The following is an 18,902-nucleotide window of genomic DNA, read 5'->3' on the forward strand; positions in this document are numbered from 1 at the left end:
TTCTAGGGAATTTTTCTCCTTCTTTATTTTATTATTTTTTTTTTTTTTGGCTGTTCCTGAGTCCTTCCTCACAGGCCCTGCTCTTACTAGTGAATGGAAGGAGATAAAAGCAAGTAACGCTTCTGCTCTTTATTGTGGGAAAACACCGTAAAAATAGCCATTCCATCTGGCTTCTACACTGCCTAGGGACCATAATTTTTCTCTATTATTGGCTTTCCATAATTTACTAAATAAGTTTGTGATTCCTCGTTGTTCATTTCTCGAGAACATTTGTGGCTGGTTATTATTGCCAACCCACTTTTATTGCCATAATAATTGATCAGCCAGAAATATGTCGTTGATCATTTATCAATCGCCAGTTGTTTCCTAAAGGAGCTTAAGTTAGAATGTAAGTAAGTACGACGGAGAAAAAGTCATTTCTGCGGGAGTTTAAAAGTTACTTGGTAGAATACCAGTTTATTATAATAAGTTCGGTTATTGTCATTTTACCCCCTTAAACTATATCACTACTATCAATTTACCCCCTAACGTTATCTTTTAGTCACTTCACCCCCATAAGTAATTCAACTCAACATGTTAATAAATTTTGGACAATAATACCATTTTATTCTATATAGCATTACTACACTGTTATTATTACTTTATTTCTTTAAATTATAGTGATATAATCGATTTAATTCTTAACATTATTTTTTTGGCATTTTACTTCATCGTTAATCTAACTACTATGGTAAAAAAAATTTAAATATATTTACCCTTATATATATAATTAAAAATAAAAAGTTCAGAATGATCATTCTTTTTTTTTTTAACTTTAAGAGATAAAAAAAATATAAAAATAAAAGAATTTTCTCAAATTTCTTTTTTCATACTTATTAATACTATGAAAAGAAAAGGAGATAGGAAAGAAGGAGACAGAAAATTAGATTTTGCAAAGAAAAAAAAATCTAACATTATCGTATTAATTTAAGATTATTGGGGTTAGAATTGAAATCTGGTGGTAAACAGTAAAGTGAAATAATTTTAAAATAATAAAAGTATTTAATTCTTTCTTATTTGTATTTTCTAAAAAAAAATTGAGTTTTCTCTCTCTATTTCTCTTTCCCCCTCTCCCTTCCCCTTCTAATCTTTCTATTTTTTTAATATTAATAAGATTGCCAAGAAGAAAGAAATTAATATTTTGACTTTTTTCTTGATACTAAAGAGGAGAAGAGTCACTCTAAATTTTTTATTATTTTTATTGTACAAAAAAGAGGGTATTTTCTTCTAAAGTTTTTTAACTTACTAAGTTGGTTTAATGGTGGGATAAATTACCTAAAAAATAACTCTATGGTGTAAATTGATGTTGAGACTATAGTTTATGGGGGTAAAATGATAATAACTTTAAGGGCTAAACTTATCTTTTTATTTTAATTAACAAACTCCGTTAAATTTGACCGTTAGTCTTGAGGGTAAAGTGACTAAAAAATAACGTTAAAAGAGAAATTAATAGTGACACCGAACGTTAAGGGGATAAAGTAATAATAACCCTAATAAGTTATTTGTGCGGAAGTTTCCTAAAGGTGATTAAGTTAGAATGTAACAATACCCAGACCCAGCCTTTGATAAGATTTATCAACAAATTATGATTTGTAAATTACCAGTTGATTTTATTTATTCTTATTCATGCTCTTTTCCTTATGGGAATGGCTCTCTAGACCTTACGCGTTTTCAGAAATGAGATACCGGATTCATGATCTACTATCAAGCATCTTGTCAGTCTCAAAATGTGCGAGTTAGTAGTGAATGTGTTTGGATAGAGTATTATTTGAAATAATTACTATAACACTTTTTATGATATGATATATGTGAGATAAAAAAATAATTGGAAATATAAAAAGGTAGATTTGAAAATGTGTTTATGATGCAAGCAAAATATTATTTGGGATAATTACTATAGCACTAGTATTTGTAGCAGTGTTTTCAAAATCGGACTGGACTGGCCGGTTCGATCGGTCGGACCACAAATTGGCCTTGGCTCCGGTCCGGTTTATGCTTTGGTTGATTATACTTAAAAATCGGATTGAACCGGTGATTTTTTTGTTTTTGCCTATTAAATTGAAATTTTTTTTTTTTAAAAAGTATGTTGTCCCTAACCCTAAAAAACTAATTATTAAATGCCACATTCACTCACTTCCTTCTCATTTTTTCCTCTTATCAAGTTTGTATTTTTATTTTCTATTTTCTTGACTTCCTCCAAACTCAAAACTTCTTGTTTTTAAGTTGCAATATCTAAATATCAAAAACTTGAATTAAAATTTAAATTCACAATATCTAATTCTCATAGACGTGAAGTTTGTATAATTTCAAAATATTATGGTATTTTTTAGTTGGATTTAATATTATTTTTTTGGTCAATTCAATTAAAATTGAGATGAAATTTATTTATTTCAACTTATAATTTAAAAAAATTATTTGTGAAAATCTAATTTCTTTGAAAATATTAAAATTTTCATCATATAAAGTCTTAAATTAGTCTAATGCATGTCTTATTTTGTGCATATATATTTATATAAATTATTTTTAAAAAAATTCATTGAACTAGAATTGAACTGGTCCGACCGGTTGAACCTCGACCCGAAAACCTCATCGATTCAATTAACGGTCCGAGTTTTAAAACATTGGTTTGTAGTTACAAGCGTCTAAAATTAAGTATATTTCATACATTATTAACTTTTCTTTTACCATTATTTCATTCATGATGGGACTTTTGTGATCACTCCTATGAGTGTCTATCAAAGCTATAAATCATCAACCTTTCATTGACTAGTTTAAAAATTAATTATTTCAAGATAACAGTAAGGCATTATAAACAGGAAAGAGAAATTTGCCAAATTGGTCCCTAATATTTACCAAAAATACTTTTTTAGTCCTTTACATATAAAATTAGCCAGAATGGTCCTTCACATTTAAATTGTGAGCCAATGTGGTCCTATTGCTCGTTTTTGCTCATTTCTCCGGCTAAAAATAGCACGCCCCTCTCACATGGTCATATTTTTAGGGGCAAAACAGGAAACACATTTCATTACCCGTTGAAAGTAAAAGGAATGGATAACCACCAAAATACACATTTCACCTTTGGCTCTCAAAGTTTCAAGAAACCCTAAATTGCATCCCCGAACATGGTGGCGAAAATCAGAAAATGTTCTTCTGGAGGGTTCAAGGTCAAGCTCAGGCCTTTCAGAACTCTTGCCAAAGGGTCCCTATGCGGCCGGTGGCTCTCCAATGAGGGCAACAGCACGGTGACGCAGCGGAGGAACAAGAGAGACAATAATACCAAGGAGATTGCCGAGGTGGAGGCTGTCGATGGTGGGGTTGAAACCACAGTAGACTCGAAGAGGTGGTTGGTTAGGGGCAAAGGAGGAGCAGATGACCTGAGACTATCGCTGATGAGAGATTCCAGCAGGCCCTCTGTTCAAGAATTTCCACTACACTGGAGGAGGTATTGGCGGCATGTGAGCGTGGAAGATGGGAAGCAACATCTGCTACTTCTTGTGAAAGCTAGAAGTAGAATAAGAAGCGAAGTGATATCGGTATGAAAATGGTGCAAAAGCTCGGAGTCCTTTGAGAAGACAAGAGCAGGAGGAGGGTGGAGGGGGAAGAAGGCAACCTGCTTAGTCTGAACAAGGCGACCACCCCAGCCCCAACAGCAGCAGCAACAGCCGAAGCCGCCACAGACATCTCTTTTGCTGCTAGATATATATATATATATATAAAAGGGCATGAAACTAAAAGATCCTTCGAAAAAAAATCAGAATTTAGCAAACGCCAACAGCAGTGGAATGCTGAAAAATGAGATTCGAGCTAAATACACACTACTTATTCAATAGCCAATAGCAGTTTCAAGAAACTCATTGTGAAGTCCCATTTTCCCGATTCGTTCTGCATCTTTTTTATTTTCTTCACGAATTTCTGGCCAAATTTTCGATTATTTCTCAATCACACCTTACAGGTTTGTCGTCGTCATCATCAGCAGTACATTTCCAAGTAATGCTTGTTAATTCGAGGATGCAATTTAGGGTTTCTTGAAACTTTGAGAGCCAAAGGTGAAATGTGTATTTTGGTGGTTGTCCATTCCTTTTACTTTCAACGGGTAATGAAATGTGTTTCCGGTTTTGCCCCTAAAAATATGACCATGTGAGAGGGGCGTGCTATTTTTCGCCGAAGAAATGAGCAAAAACGAGCAATAGGACCACATTGGCTCACAATTTAAATGTGAATGACCATTCTGGCTGACTTTATATGTAAAGGACTAAAAAAATGTTTTTGGTAAATGTTAGGGACCACTTTGGCAAATTTCCCAACAGGAAATGATTGCTTTTCATTGTTTGACTTTGAATCCACGACATATGCGATATGGATGTCAACGTGATACAAACCAGGTTATTATCTTCATTATTCAACCCCGTAAAAAAAATTTAAAAAAATGACTATTCTAGTTCAGAAAGCCATACATCTCTTCCTCTATATGACAAGACATGTAACATTTAGAGAAAAGCAAGAAAGAAAGAACGAAGGATAGGGATCAAACGGGTTGCCTTTAGGATCACTAGCTAGCTTGATACATAAAGCCAAGGATTTTCAAAAATTTTTGTCACCTTTCTCATACTCTTCCTTAATTTGCTGTCTAATTTGGGTGCTCGCTGACGCGGACTAGAATGGTAATCAAACTATGAAGGTACAAAAGTTCCTGACAATTAATACGCCCTTATTATCAGGCTGAATGTTAAGTAATTAGATGTATGAAGAGGAAAAGACCTTCTCTTGAACAGACATCAGCCCTTAATCAATAAGAAAAAAATGAAAACAAAACCAAACAACGTCCGTATCTACGTTTTACATCAATAAAAAGAGAATTCCATGTGCTTGATTTATGCGCTTAAAAAGCGTGATTGCAGGGACCACGGCTTCTCCTTCTCCAAATGGAACAGCAATCGATCAAGATTGAAACGCCACAGCCAGGGAGTTGTCCATGACTTTTTCGAACCTTGAATAAATCCTGACTAAAGATGGGACGGCCACGCCTTGCTCTTTCAATGCGTCCAAGCAATCGCTGTCGAAAGCTGCGCTCAGACGAGTACCGACTCCGCCCATATCTCCTTGTCGGAGCAAATCAAGGCTGAGATTCAGGTCTTCGATGGTATTCTCGAAACTCTCTTTGCATGTATCCACGATTTGGCTTTTCATGGTCGGGTCGAGATCGGAAGCTGCTTGTACAACCACAGGGGTCAGGGCTCGAATTTTGTTTGCAACATGAATTGCTACCTTGATGGCGCTGGCCGATGCATCTTGCAGATTTGTTGCACCGTGCACCATTCTAGTGCAGAGAATCTTGTAAGTTGCAGTTTTGCAAAATTGGTTGACGGGAATTAGTGCGTCGGCGTTTTGGCTGGCGAGAAGCAGGGTGACAATGGCTAGCGAGAGCAACGAGAAAGAGTTGTAATTCGCCATCTTTAATTGGTTGATATATATATATGTATATATATATATATGATTTATTATTATTTTGTTTCTAATTTTTCTCTTTCTCTTGCTCGAACAATCTGATCTCTTTGGCTCTAGAACTAGGTCCCTGCAGCACAGAGTGACCTGAAGACGAAGGGATCATTTTCCAGGAAATATTGCGGAATAAATAATAAATGTCATCCAGTGTTGGTTCCCGTGACCTATGGTTCTCCATTAGTATAGCCAGCAAAGCTTTTATTGTTAGTATCTTAAGGCTACAATCGTGTTATACCGCTAATATTTCCCGTTTCCAAAGGATAAAAGTCTAACTAACAGAGAACCTTTGTTGGAGCCTTTGAGGTGGACTGGCATTCGAAATACTACTTGTTAGTGTAAGGCGCTATCGTTACAAGTTACAACTAGCAAACATATGTGATGGACGAGGAAATTCATCACCTGTAAAAATTTATAATACGTCAAATTATCCACTCTCTCTGTCTCATTTTAATAGTTCTAGTTTTTTCACATAGTTTAAGGGAAAGCAGTTAATTTTATTTAAAAAATAAATTTAAAATACTATTTTTCTAAAATACCCTTATATTAAATAAAGTTAGCTTTTCATATATTAACATATGTTTTGAAAAATCTAAATGCATTAAATGGGATAAGTTATATTCAATACTAACAATCTATATTAAATAAGGTAATTTATAGTAATAACAACTTACATTGAACAAGGGTATTTTAGAGAAATTAAAAGACACCTACATTCTTCAATTAAAAAGTGGACTATAATTTGGGGCAGACAAAAAAAAAAGATTATCAAAATGGGACAGAGGGAGTCCTACTTAATAACTGCAACAGGACAGAACTAATTAAAGAGGCGCACCGTTTCGACCAAAAAAAAAAAAAAATTAAAGAGGCGCAGTTTCCGAATAAACGTGGCCCAAGAAGATCCGCAATCTTTCGTCAAGTCTGAAAGTGTGAAGATAAATATGTAGTGTTATCATCAGGACTAGGAGAGTGGGCTATACAGTACAGATGCTTCCTTCCCATTCACGGCTTTGTAACATGGCTGGAGAGTTAATGAAGGAGTAATTAGTCCGGATTATTGCGTAAAAGTGGCACGTGATTCTGAGTTGAGTTACAGACACTCGTTAGCGGTGACTCAACTTTCCTATTATTTGCCAGCTGACCCTCGATGAATATGAGTACTACTGTTAACCTTTTTATGAATACGACTACTATCGTTAGTCCTCTCAAAATAATAATAATAACAAGAATAATAATTTGTTAGTCTAATCTCGTTCTTCTCTTGGACACATGGTTGTAGTAATTGATGAAACGTGTTGTTCTACTATATTTTTTCCATAATTTATGAGAAAAAGATCACACACTACCTCCATGTTATTCTTGTCTGTCAATAGCACATTTTTATTTTCATTTTTTTAAATATTTGGCGCAATGTAGCCGCTTAGTTACCAAATAAGTAATTTGGAACAGTTTATTGCGCTTAAAATTAAATTAAATGTCTCAAAAGATAAATCTTAGAACTTTTTATTGAACTAAATAAAAAGAGAGTATGGCAAAAGGTTTTTTTTCCCCTCTTTTTTCCAACCTATGATAGGTCTAAGTACGTTATGCAACGGATACTTTTGTGTTGCTAAAAAATAACTTAGACACCCTGCACCAAATCACCAACAACCATTTGATCTGTTGATCACCACCAAGACTTTAAAGTTTTGATTGTGGGAGAGAGGCATTGTTGGGAATATTGTGACAATAATTGGCTTCAAATCGTCATAGAATATCACTTTTCTTTTGGCTTTATTTGTCTGGTATAACGTACAATAACCTTGGACAAATATTCTTTAGGATAAGATGAAATTTGTTTGTTTTAAACTCTTGCACAAAGTAAGACAAACCCTTTTAAATTAAGGAGTGCTTTTGAGAGAATACACAGTTGTAGAAAAGTGATTTTCTGCACCAAATCACTCTCTACTTGGCCTCTTTATATAGGAAAGATTGTTTAAGAAACAAAAAGAACTCATTAAATACTTGTATGAATAAATTCAAAGTATTGGGCTTTATTTGTCTGGTATAATGTACAATAACCTTTGACAAATATTCTTTAGGATAAGATGAAATTTGTTTGTTTTAAACTCTTGCACAAAGTAAGACAAACCCTTTTAAACTAAGGAGTGCTTTTGAGAGAATACACAGTAGTAGGAAAGTGATTTTCTGCACCAAATCACTCTCTACTTGGCCTCTTTATATAGGAAAGATTGTTTAAGAAACAAAAAGAACTCATTAAATACTTGTATGAATAAATTCAAAGTATTGGGCTTTATTTGTCTGGTATAATGTACAATAACCTTTGACAAATATTCTTTAGGATAAGATGAAATTTGTTTGTTTTAAACTCTTGCACAAAGTAAGACAAACCCTTTTAAACTAAGGAGTGCTTTTGAGAGAATACACAGTAGTAGGAAAGTGATTTTCTGCACCAAATCACTCTCTACTTGGCCTCTTTATATAGGAAAGATTGTTTAAGAAACAAAAAGAACTCATTAAATACTTGTATGAATAAATTCAAAGTATTGTGTACAAATTCATGCACTTTAATTCATGCATCTCATGATCCTAAGATCAAAACATGAATCTATCATTTCATTCAATGATTCCCACGTACGTGAATATATTCATGAATGAATGTACATTTTAGAAATATTCACAATACCATACATGTATCAAAAACATGAATGAGTATACATTAATTACATGTATGTACATCATACAAATTTTGAAAAATTTCCAACAAGCAAAACTGCCAAAGTTTCGAATCTTGCCTCCCACCAGCCATTATTTGTGGCTTTCTCCTTCCCTTTTCCTTAGATTCGGATAACCTTAGATTCGGATAAAGTAGGTTATACAATTATTATAATTACTTGAAAAAAAAAAATTGCACCAAATCCTCTTAATTCTCTACAAATAATAATTATGTTCCCCTAATAGAAAATAATTTTTGCTATGTTTTTTTAAGTAGCATATTTAAGGTTAGAACATAGGAAAACAAGAAATCCTCATAAAATGAGTAGCAAAACAAGAAATCAATTTAACCTTTTGTTGCCCTTTACCCTTATTTTATTGCCCTTTTCCCTTATTTTATTGCTAAATCAGTTGCCAACCACTTTTGGAGATTTAAATTTCAATAAAAAAATATTTTATAGAAAAATAAGAAAGGAAAAACCCGTTGTGTATACTGCATTCCACCACTCATAGCGAGCAGATGACCTCCGAGAGTTGATTGGAAATAAAAAATAATAATAATAAACTTAATGGTCGTAAATCATTCTAACTAAGATTGGAACAAGATTTGAGGCGGCAGGTCTGCCTAAGCCTCTCTTGCTATTGGATTCCAGTCTCTCTCGAATAGCTTTCCTGACTACACAATTCTAGTACATTTGTATAAATGAACAATATATATATATATAGAGGTCAAAGAGAGCCTGATGACAAGCTCTAATAATACTTATTTGTGTGAAAAGCTTGGTTGATTTGTGTTCTTAATAATATCCTAAATTAAAAAGCTAGCAACTTCACGGAGTAGTCCAACGTTGAACCCTTCTTGCTTACCGTGCAAGGGACAGGACATAGAGGATTACGCACTCCCCACTATCAGAAAAGGAAACCTAGTCATCTATACAATAATTTCAACCATTAATTCAAAGGTAAAATTTTTTTTTAAAAAAATCACATGTCTTTGTTAATCAATTACTTGATAGAATTCTTTGGTCAGTGGCAGCGGTGGAGCCCGCATTTTCATTCAGTTGGGAAGCATAAATCAAAGGATTTTTTTTCTTTTAATTTATCATGAATAGAAGCAAAGAGTAATGCGTTCATAGAGCAATTACTTCTAATAACTAGCAAATAATTTTACATACATATTTAGTAAGAGTAAATCTTATATACACCGAGTACCCTTGATTTATATACACCGAGTACCTTATTAAGCCCTGCAACTCATTAAATTACGAACTGCTTGTCGATACCAAAAACTCACTAGTGAAGTAAAACTTCTAAATAAAAAAAAATATATATATTGGGCTTATACTGTACTAATCAGTAAGTCATGAATTATGTGTGCCATTTAGTTTTCAATAAGAATTGTTCTCAAATTACTTACAGATACGGATGTAAGTTAACTTTCTGCAAATTATTCGGTGTAAAAACAAAAAAACTTCTAGTACTAAAATGACCATTTTCCTTTAATCTTTTAGTAAAACAAAATTAAATCTTTCAGTGTAAAAAATAAAAAAAAAGAATGTGATGCCTTAAACTGCAATTTTTAGTTTGTCCAGTAGGGGGAGCGTGGCCCCACTGGCCGACGCTTAGGTTGGGGAATTGTAGAGAGATGGGAAAGGAAACAGTTGTCATCAACTCATCACTTAAAAACATAAAAAAGCAAATTGGAATATGCAATGTGAAGAATAGGAATCTCTTGCCAAGTCAACAACGGGATATTCAATTGGGATCCTGCAACATGAACCATGAATAAATATGCACTGGCATTAAGCTCTGCAAAGTCAATGAAGGCAACGTCTCTTTCCTTCCTTCCTTCCTACCTGCCAATCGTATTATCCATCCTTGGCATTGGGATCGACCAAGCAGAAGTTCATACGGCAATGCATTGAATTCAACTAAAAAATTTGTCAGTCTTTCAAGTAGTAATAGTTTGGATCTATACGTCGCCTCCGTCTTACCCAATTTCAAAACTGGAAAGAATGGGGCAATGAGACTCGGCGATCGTCCTGCGCGAGTACCCCATACGCCTTGAAGCTTTCTTCTGCACCCAAAAGCCCACTTCAATTCTCCAAGTCCCATTTGGATGCCTCCTGTTTACAGTATTCAAACACGACTTCTGTGTCACAAAGTCAGATAGAAATGGTACAGCTTGCGACTTTTCCATCCAACTTCACTGCCTCGTGCTGCGAGGAGCATCACTCTTTTCTGTATTTGGTGATTAATCAGACAATAATGTCTTTGTTCCTTTGTTCAATAACAAAAATGTGAACGGGGAATTGAGTTCTGACCGCTTAGTGGAAGAAGCCGCCAATTAATCACCAAAAAGAAAAATGGACGATTTGATACATTTTTTTTTTAAAAATTTTTACCCTGTGAATTGAATCATTTAATGTGCCACAACAAGTCCGTTGAATTCTATTCATAACATAAGATAGGCTCTTTTATATATTTTTTTTAAAATTTTTTTTACGGTACTAAACTACAAAGCTCCCCATACAACAGATACAAATTAAACTAAAAAAATGATCCACCTCACCTCACCTCTCCTCTTGGTGGCTGGTGCTTGGAAGTTGGCTCACGTTTTTGTAGGCGAGCTCTTTGGAATATCCTCGCGACGTCATTAGTTCTCGTTCTGTACATAAACCAACAAGACAGGGCTCCTTGGGGCTTTCCATTTCCTTTACAGCAATACTAACAGGCCCTCGAAAACAACGTATTAATATTGTCTGCTCTGTTACCCAAGATCTCTCCTAGTTCGCAACTCTTCCTTAAAAGTGCGATAGTTATTCTCAATTACCAATCTTGAATTCACAAAAATGGAGGTGGAGCAAAAACCAAATGATCTTTCTACCCAGAAATTTCCTCTTCCAGTGGATTCTGAGCATAAGGCGACTGTATTTCGAGTACACTCGTTTGCACCACCTCACATGCGAGCATTTCACATCTCCTGGATTTCCTTCTTTTCTTGTTTCGTCTCCACTTTCGCTGCCCCACCCCTCTTACCTATCATCCGTGACAACCTTAATCTAACCTCCACAGACATTGGAAATGCTGGAATTGCTGCTGTTTCTGGCGCAATATTCGCTCGAGTCGCCATGGGAACAGCTTGTGACTTATTCGGACCTCGTCTCGCCTCATCATCTCTCATCCTCCTCACTGCACCCGCAGTTTTCTGTAGTTCCATCTCCAATTCCCCCGTCTCTTTCCTCCTTGTCCGGTTTTTTACCGGGTTTTCTCTGGCCACTTTTGTTTCAACTCAATTCTGGATGAGCTCCATGTTCACTGCTAGAGTCGTGGGAACTGCTAACGGCCTAGCAGGAGGATGGGGGAATCTTGGAGGTGGCGCGACCCAACTGATCATGCCCCTCGTGTTTTCAGTCATCAGAGATATTGGTGCAACAAAGTTTACAGCTTGGAGAATTGCATTCTTTATTCCAGCCCTTTTCCAAACATTATCAGCATATGCTGTTTTCTTTCTAGGCCAAGACATGCCCGATGGGAATTACTCAAAATTGCATAAATCAGGGGAAAGGCATAAAGATAATTTCCCACAGGTTCTCTATCATGCGGTCACGAATTACAGAGGGTGGATTCTGGCATTGACTTATGGCTACTGTTTCGGAGTTGAATTAACTGTTGATAACATAATCGCACAGTATTTCTATGACAGATTCAATGTGAATCTCCGCACTGCGGGAATGATTGCTGCCAGTTTTGGACTAGCCAATATATTTTCCAGGCCTGGTGGGGGAATCTTGTCGGATGCAGTTGCCAAGAGGTTTGGAATGAGGGGTAGGCTATGGACCCTGTGGATGGTGCAGACAATCGGAGGTCTGCTTTGTGTGTTGCTGGGGAAGGTGGGATCTCTAGGCGCATCCGTAGCAGTGATGCTTGTGTTCTCTATTTTCTGTCAAGCAGCTTGTGGTCTTACTTTTGGAGTGGTTCCATTTGTCTCAAGAAGGTATGATGCTTTCTCCACTCAATTCAGATTCCCAGAATCCAAAGAATCTGTTCCTTTATTTTTTTTTTAAGCCATTTAGCACGCTTATCTGAGTTGTTGAAGTCACAAAATGCAGCACAGTCATAAAGATTAATTGATAAAAACTATGGCAGGTAATCAAAGTGCACTTTTCCCATAGTCAACATTGAGAAAATCATGGTTTTCAATTACTAATAACAATCTACGTTGACCAACGATCTCTTGAGTCTGAAAAAGGGCAAGTAAAAAGAAAGAAATTTCCCCTGTTCGCTTCACTTTTCTTGTGACAATTCAAATCACCACTTCGGCTCCATTTGAATTAGCTATTTTTTGGGGTGTTCTTAAAATATTTTACTGTAGCAATGTAAGTGAAAAACTTTTACCGTAAATGAGTTTATTTTTTAGGTTATTTTTGATGTTTTTGAGATTGTTTTTTGTGTTTTTGGTATTTTTGAGGTTGTTGAAGTTTTATGCATTACTGTAACATTTGAAATATTATTTGAAACATTACTGTTATTTGAAATATTATTTGAATAGAGTATTATTTGGAATAATTACTGTAGCATTTTTTGTGATGTGATGTATGTGAGATAAAAAGTAGTTGGGAATATAAAAAGATAAATTGGAAAATGTGTTTATGATGCAAGTGAAATATTATTTGGGATAATTTGACAATCCAAACATGCCTATCTCAAAAACTTGTTTTTCAAAATGACCACTTCACAAATGACAATTCAAATCACCACTTGTTAAGAGTATACTTATTTATTTAATGTGTTATTATCTGCTGCTGATAAGCATACAAGCAAAACAAGAATAGTAGTTTCTAATTTTTCTTTTTTTTTTTTTTGAGGAAAAGATAAACAATGTCATAGATTAGATGGAAAGTATCTATCACAAGCAGGGGCGGATTTAAGGTGGGGGCACGGCCCCCACTGCCCCTTAAATTCCTATAATACTTATATAATTTTGATATAATTTTAAGTGTGCTTCTAGAGTTTTTTTAGAAAAGATGTGAAAGAATGGGTCGCAAAATTTAGTTTAGTTACTTATATTAAGAAAAGTATACTTCGTGAAGTTCAAAATGAGAAAGTTATAAACTGTTATCAAAATATGAAAACTCGTCGTGAGTAATTGTAAATAGTTTAGTTTGTTTTTGAAATAAACTTATTATTACATTAATAATTTTGAGTTTTTTTTATGTTTTTCATGGAATATACGTATCATTTGTACTTGTTGGTGAATTTTATTTTTTTTTGCTTAAAAAACTACAAAAAAAAGTAGATAAAAAATTTTTATATTATTTTTGCCCCCACTAAGACTTTTTTCTGGCTCCGCCACTGATCACAAGGCCAATTTTTCTACTTTTTGAACTTTAAGATCCTTTTAAGAACAAATTGAGAGAAAAAAAAAACGGAGAGGGAACAAAATGTTTCCATCCCCAACTTCTGGGAGACAATCTCAATGGGCATAGATGATATGCGCATGGATATGTTATCTTCACCACATAGAAAATCCTTTTACACTGGTTTACACATGGTGGTTACCGCTACTCAAGTGGATAATTTGAGTCTTTGAAATGGAGCATCAAGTTGCCTGAGATAATTAAGTTTGACAAGACAAACTCTGATAACTAATGCTAGCATAGTTAGTTTTCAAGTGTTCTTCTTGACGCGTTGGAAACATGGATTTGATCTTGGCTTGCCCATTTTGGAGAAGGAAATACTCTTTTTTGATTATGAGATTGAGTTTGAACCCCGAAAAGAAATTATTAATTGTAATTACTGCAACAAGCTATCGTATTCCAACGCAATTTGTTGCCATCTTATGCACCAGGTCGCTAGGAATAATATCTGGGATGACTGGAGGAGGTGGAAATGTGGGGGCTGTTTTAACACAAGTGATTCTCTTCAGGGGATCAAGATTCTCCACGGAAACAGGGATAACTCTGATGGGAATCATGATTCTATGCTGCAGCCTCCCAATTTGGTTGATCTACTTCCCGCAGTGGGGAGGAATGTTTCATGGCCCGTCGTCTAAAGGAACAACAGAAGAAGAATACTACATGTCTGAATGGAGTTCAACAGAGAGAAACAAAGGTTTCCACCAAGCAAGCATGAAATTTGCTGATAATAGCAGAAGCGAAAGAGGTAAAAGAGTTGAATCTGCCCCCGCCCCTGTTGATCAGGGGACTCCAAGCCCAGATGTGTAAACAAATAAAATAACCCTCTTTTCTTTTATTAAACTTCCAAGAAAACGAAGCGAGGGTGGAGAATGCCCCAGTCCCGGTTCAACGAGTGCATTCGATTGCTCCTCCTGCCTTCCACAATCCTCCACCCGTCCACAAGTAAAGAAATGCTACCTTAAACCTCATGAGATGCAAGCCCCTCTCTAAGATATTTTCACTTTTTCGCTATATGTGCTTGTGGATTTTCAGCATTTCTTGGTCACTTCTGATTTGCGAATTTGTCAATAATCTTCAGACAAAACATCTGACTAGATAAATACTTAACAATTGGCAAATCAGGCCATTCCTGTTGAAAATGCGGCTACATGGGCTCTGGGAAAAAGGGGCTGGTGGATGGTTGAAAGTAGGGGGAGCTCCACTTTTCGAAGGCCCAAAGTCTTTCTTAATGGCTAGAAAGCAGTAGAAACTACCAACTTGTTAGCAGGGGGCCCAAAGAATGACATCACTTTGTCGTTTGTAGAGTAACCCGTGAGTATCTTTTAAAGTTGCCAACAACTCGCTTAGATCGTATAATTTAGGATTACTCAAGTAACTTGGGAACAATTACAACAGCCCAAAGTAAGTACTGTAGTAGTTTGATTTAGGTCATGTCAGTAACCAGGTTACCAATACTTTTGCATTTTCTCACGTTTCATGCTTGGTAATTCGTAAGTTCTTCTTATTTTTTTTGGAAGTAACTAGCAACTTGGCTGGTGTTAGTGTTAGTGTTACTAGTTCCAAGCAAGTAATAATTAATCTGTTAAGAGAGCTTGCATTCAGGGATCGAATTATAATAAGCTTGACAGTTGGGGGTAGGAAGGGTGCGAGAGAGAGAAAGGATGGAAGAGGCAAAAAAAATTAGATTATTTACTTAACTGAGTTAATAATAGTTTAGTAATTTGTGGCAACTTTAGGAAGTTATCAGCTATTCGTCCTTTGTGATTAAACCAAATTGTCATATAAAATTTCAATAGATATGAGATACTAAATTGGTAACTTGCACAAGCAAAATTATGCTATTATATTATATTCCGTTGTCGTGATATTATTAGTGTAATCAGCTTTTAATTAAGTAAAAAGGTACTGCTATTTTAATTACTCCGCTTTTACCCTGTGAGGAATGGACGCAAGCAGCTTTAGCTTTATATGTATAAACTATCAGTCTCTCCCGGCAACTTTTGAGGTTACCTGGCCTTCAATCGTGCGCGTGCAATAAAGGGTACAAGATTATGGGACGGTGGAAACAGTAGTACCTTTTGAGGTTCGTCACCACCATTACATTACCAGTCCACCACCACCACCACCATCTCCCAAAAACTTTTATATACGCTTTCTGCCAGCTAACTCAAAGAAAGCCGCAGCCACATTTGATGGTGGTGACATCGATTCTACTTGGAAAGTGTTTTTACTTTCATATATTCTATGTTACTCTTAATATGTCTGTTTGTGGGCGCTTCTAAGTTTGAAGCTCTACTCGAACGATTGCAAGCTTTTCCCGCAAGGCATCCTGACTGATTAAGGAAAGGATTCTTGGTCCCTCTACTATGGATGAACTTTAAACATATTGCTATGACAAAATTGTCCTATATTCAATGCCAGAAACTTTCGCGGCCAACACACTATCAGGCAAATCTTCTGATATTATACAAAATACAAATGACTAACAAGATTTCCCGTGGGATCTTGATATTTTTTGCAAGACGCTACCTCCCTTTAACAGGCAATAATCAATGCTTGTTGGAACAAGGGGTGCTTGTGACTTCCCGTAAGAGTTCCAGCACAAGGCATCCCGCAATCCACGAAACTCAAGCGATGGTTGTAAATTAATGGCACTTAAATCAACATTGCTGCACGGAACCGAACTGCTGCAGGCCAAATGAAGGGGCTGAGCTGAATAAGTTCCTGTTATTTGATCAAATTTGACCCCAGATATTGCCACTGCTCCTGTTTTATTCTTGCAAATATGCTTGTCGCAGTAGTACTGATCGATCATTATTGGGACCTTAACATCAGATACTTTTATGTTGGAAAATGACACATTTTTCACTGCTCCAAGACCACCCTGATATTGGAACATAAATGTAAAAATAAATACATATATCAATATAAAGCGAAACTTCAAAATATGAACAATTTTCAGTTCAAGGACATTGGACACTATTCTACTGTTGCTGACAGTTTGGTAATTTACACTATGGGACTGCGAATAAATATGTTTGCTTTGTGAAATGGCCCTTTTACTTTTTGCACTGGGTACCTATCTAGTGATAAATAGGAATCTCGCGAAATACATTGCAACGAAGGTTAGAATAGAAAGTGTCGGTGATTATTTGACCAATCTTACCTGCCACGTCTTGATCCGTGCACCATATAGAGTGTTATTCATGAAAATGCTATCCACAATAATGTTGGAGACACAAGCCACGGTTCCACCCTTACCTAGCCCTCCTAAGCTGTTATTTTCAGCGCACAGTACTATTTAGTACTCAATTAAAACTAAACTCCAAAATACCGCAGTATGGTACCCCAAAAAAAAGAAAGAAAAAAAAATTACCTTATACCATGTCCAGGACCGCAATTGATATGATGCACAAAAACATTGCTGCAACCAGTTTGGATTGAAACACAATCGTCCCCTGTTCAAATCCAATTATCCATTAGAAAAATAGTTTTATTTTGCCTTATACAATCGCCATAAACAAATACTTGGGCTTTAAGAACACTTAATAAACAGTATCTGGCCTAAGGTAATCAATCTCCTTTGGCCTATTGTATTATCCAAGAACGACTATTAAATCATAGCACATTAGTAATAGAACCGTACCACATCCGATGTTGGAGTGGTGAATTTCTACATCTTGGGAATTTTGCAGGTGAATGCCGTCAGTGTTTAAGCTGGTTTCTGGTGCAGAGATTGTAATATTGTTGACCCTCACTCCTCTGGAGTTGTCAAACTTTAAATGGCAGTTCGGACTATTTATGATCTTGATGTCACGAACCGTAACGTTGTAGCTTGAGTAGAATCTCAAAGCCTTCATCGACAGGTAGAAAGCCAAAAAAAATCCATTAAAAACACGAGTGTGAGGAATTTTTTCTAAAAGAAAAGGAATAATATTCCCTATATATTTTATTGTAGTAAGTCTTACGTACCGTGGGTTTCATGTCTGGAAAGGTTTTGGGCCGCTTGTCCTGGAAATGAATATCATCAAAGTTGTGAGAAGCAAAATGAAGTCAAAAGAGAGAGAGAGAGAAAAATAATGCTATTGCAAATTAATTACGTACGTAATTAGCAATTCTATGGAATTGGTACAAACCTTCATCGAATCAAATGGAGACGAAGGAGTCCACCAGTTAGAACCTTGACCATCAACAATCCCAGAACCTTGAATAGTGAAATTCTGAAGCCATTTGAAATTTATCCATTGAAACAAACTTGATTTTGGCCCTGACCATACTTTCGAAGGAGCCAATACCAGGCCATCTATCTGTTCTCGATTCCAATAACTGAATATTAGTCGGCCAGTATCCCTACTAATTAGTTGTGGAGTATATATTTTGCATTGTGAAATGACTTTCTAGCAAAAGAAAGAATTATACATTCCAATAATTAAATGACTTTCATGCAGTTCATGAAATGCAGAAATCTATTCAATTCATTAGTGAACTAAGATTTGGGTACTTGAAGAGTGAGGTGTGGCTGGCATGGTCCTTGAAGTGTTATGGGCTTAATAAGAAACTTGAATTCCGACGGAAACTCCATAGTAGCTCCGGGGACCTTGCATGCAGCCTCCCATGCGGCTGCAACCGCCTAAAAAGTTTACAAATTCAATTAGGAGTTAGACGGAAAACACGACTAATCTCCGATCAAACTCCCCATCATTATTTTACCGGGACAGCGGAGAGGTGGAATTAATGCCGATCAGTAGTAGTTTGAGCTCCTTCGCTTTTTTCAAGAATAGTTTTTCTTGTAAAGCTGGGGTGAAAAAAGCATGGAGGAGTATTTTCGTTAACTCTTTTTTTTTTTTAATTAAAAAGTTTTCTATAATTGAGCTTTTTTCCGTAAATATGTAGAACAAAACAGATTGAGGGCTCGACGAGTAATATATTTACCTTGGAATCATCACAAATTCCATCGCCCTTGGCACCAAATGACAGGACATCAAAAATGGTGGACTCGGTTATTGGCGGTGAAGCAGGAGCATGAGCGGGAATGCGTGACCTTCTGGGTGGAGAAGTAACATTTCCTTTATGGTTTTTGTGTTTCTTGTGCTGACCACGATGCATTTTCTGGCCTTGACTTTTCCTTGCTTCGACGGACAATGTTGAAAATGCAAAGAGGAGAATAAGCGAAAAAAGAAGGAAGAAATAAGCTGAAGAGTTCCTGTTCCTCTTCATGTCCCTGGCCAT

The 18,902-nt window shown here is 35.9% G+C and overlaps 3 protein-coding genes across 3 annotated transcripts; 1 reads left to right on the plus strand and 2 right to left on the minus strand.

Moving 5' to 3' along the window:
* Positions 1-4,977: 4,977 nt before the first annotated feature.
* On the minus strand, positions 4,978-5,490 carry LOC113752757. The gene has a single exon (XM_027296824.1). The coding sequence runs from the start codon at positions 5,488-5,490 to the stop codon at positions 4,978-4,980; it is 513 nt and encodes a 170-aa protein (XP_027152625.1).
* A 5,434-nt stretch (positions 5,491-10,924) lies between these two features.
* On the plus strand, positions 10,925-14,888 carry LOC113753583 (high affinity nitrate transporter 2.5-like). The gene is made up of 2 exons (XM_027297770.1): positions 10,925-12,250; positions 14,105-14,888. Exons 1-2 carry the CDS (start codon positions 11,106-11,108, stop codon positions 14,478-14,480), a joined length of 1,521 nt encoding a protein of 506 aa, XP_027153571.1. The 5' UTR covers positions 10,925-11,105; the 3' UTR covers positions 14,481-14,888.
* Positions 14,889-16,155: 1,267 nt separating this feature from the next.
* LOC113752759 (polygalacturonase At1g48100-like) lies at positions 16,156-18,902 on the minus strand. Its single transcript, XM_027296825.1, has 8 exons — positions 18,606-18,902; positions 18,175-18,303; positions 17,810-17,980; positions 17,646-17,678; positions 17,320-17,527; positions 17,050-17,131; positions 16,840-16,948; positions 16,156-16,557 (listed from the first exon to the last, which is right to left on the minus strand). Exons 1-8 carry the CDS (start codon positions 18,900-18,902, stop codon positions 16,156-16,158), a joined length of 1,431 nt encoding a protein of 476 aa, XP_027152626.1.

The sequence above is a fragment of the Coffea eugenioides genome, chromosome 11 (genome assembly GCF_003713205.1).
Source record: "Coffea eugenioides isolate CCC68of chromosome 11, Ceug_1.0, whole genome shotgun sequence".
NCBI lineage: Eukaryota > Viridiplantae > Streptophyta > Magnoliopsida > Gentianales > Rubiaceae > Coffea > Coffea eugenioides.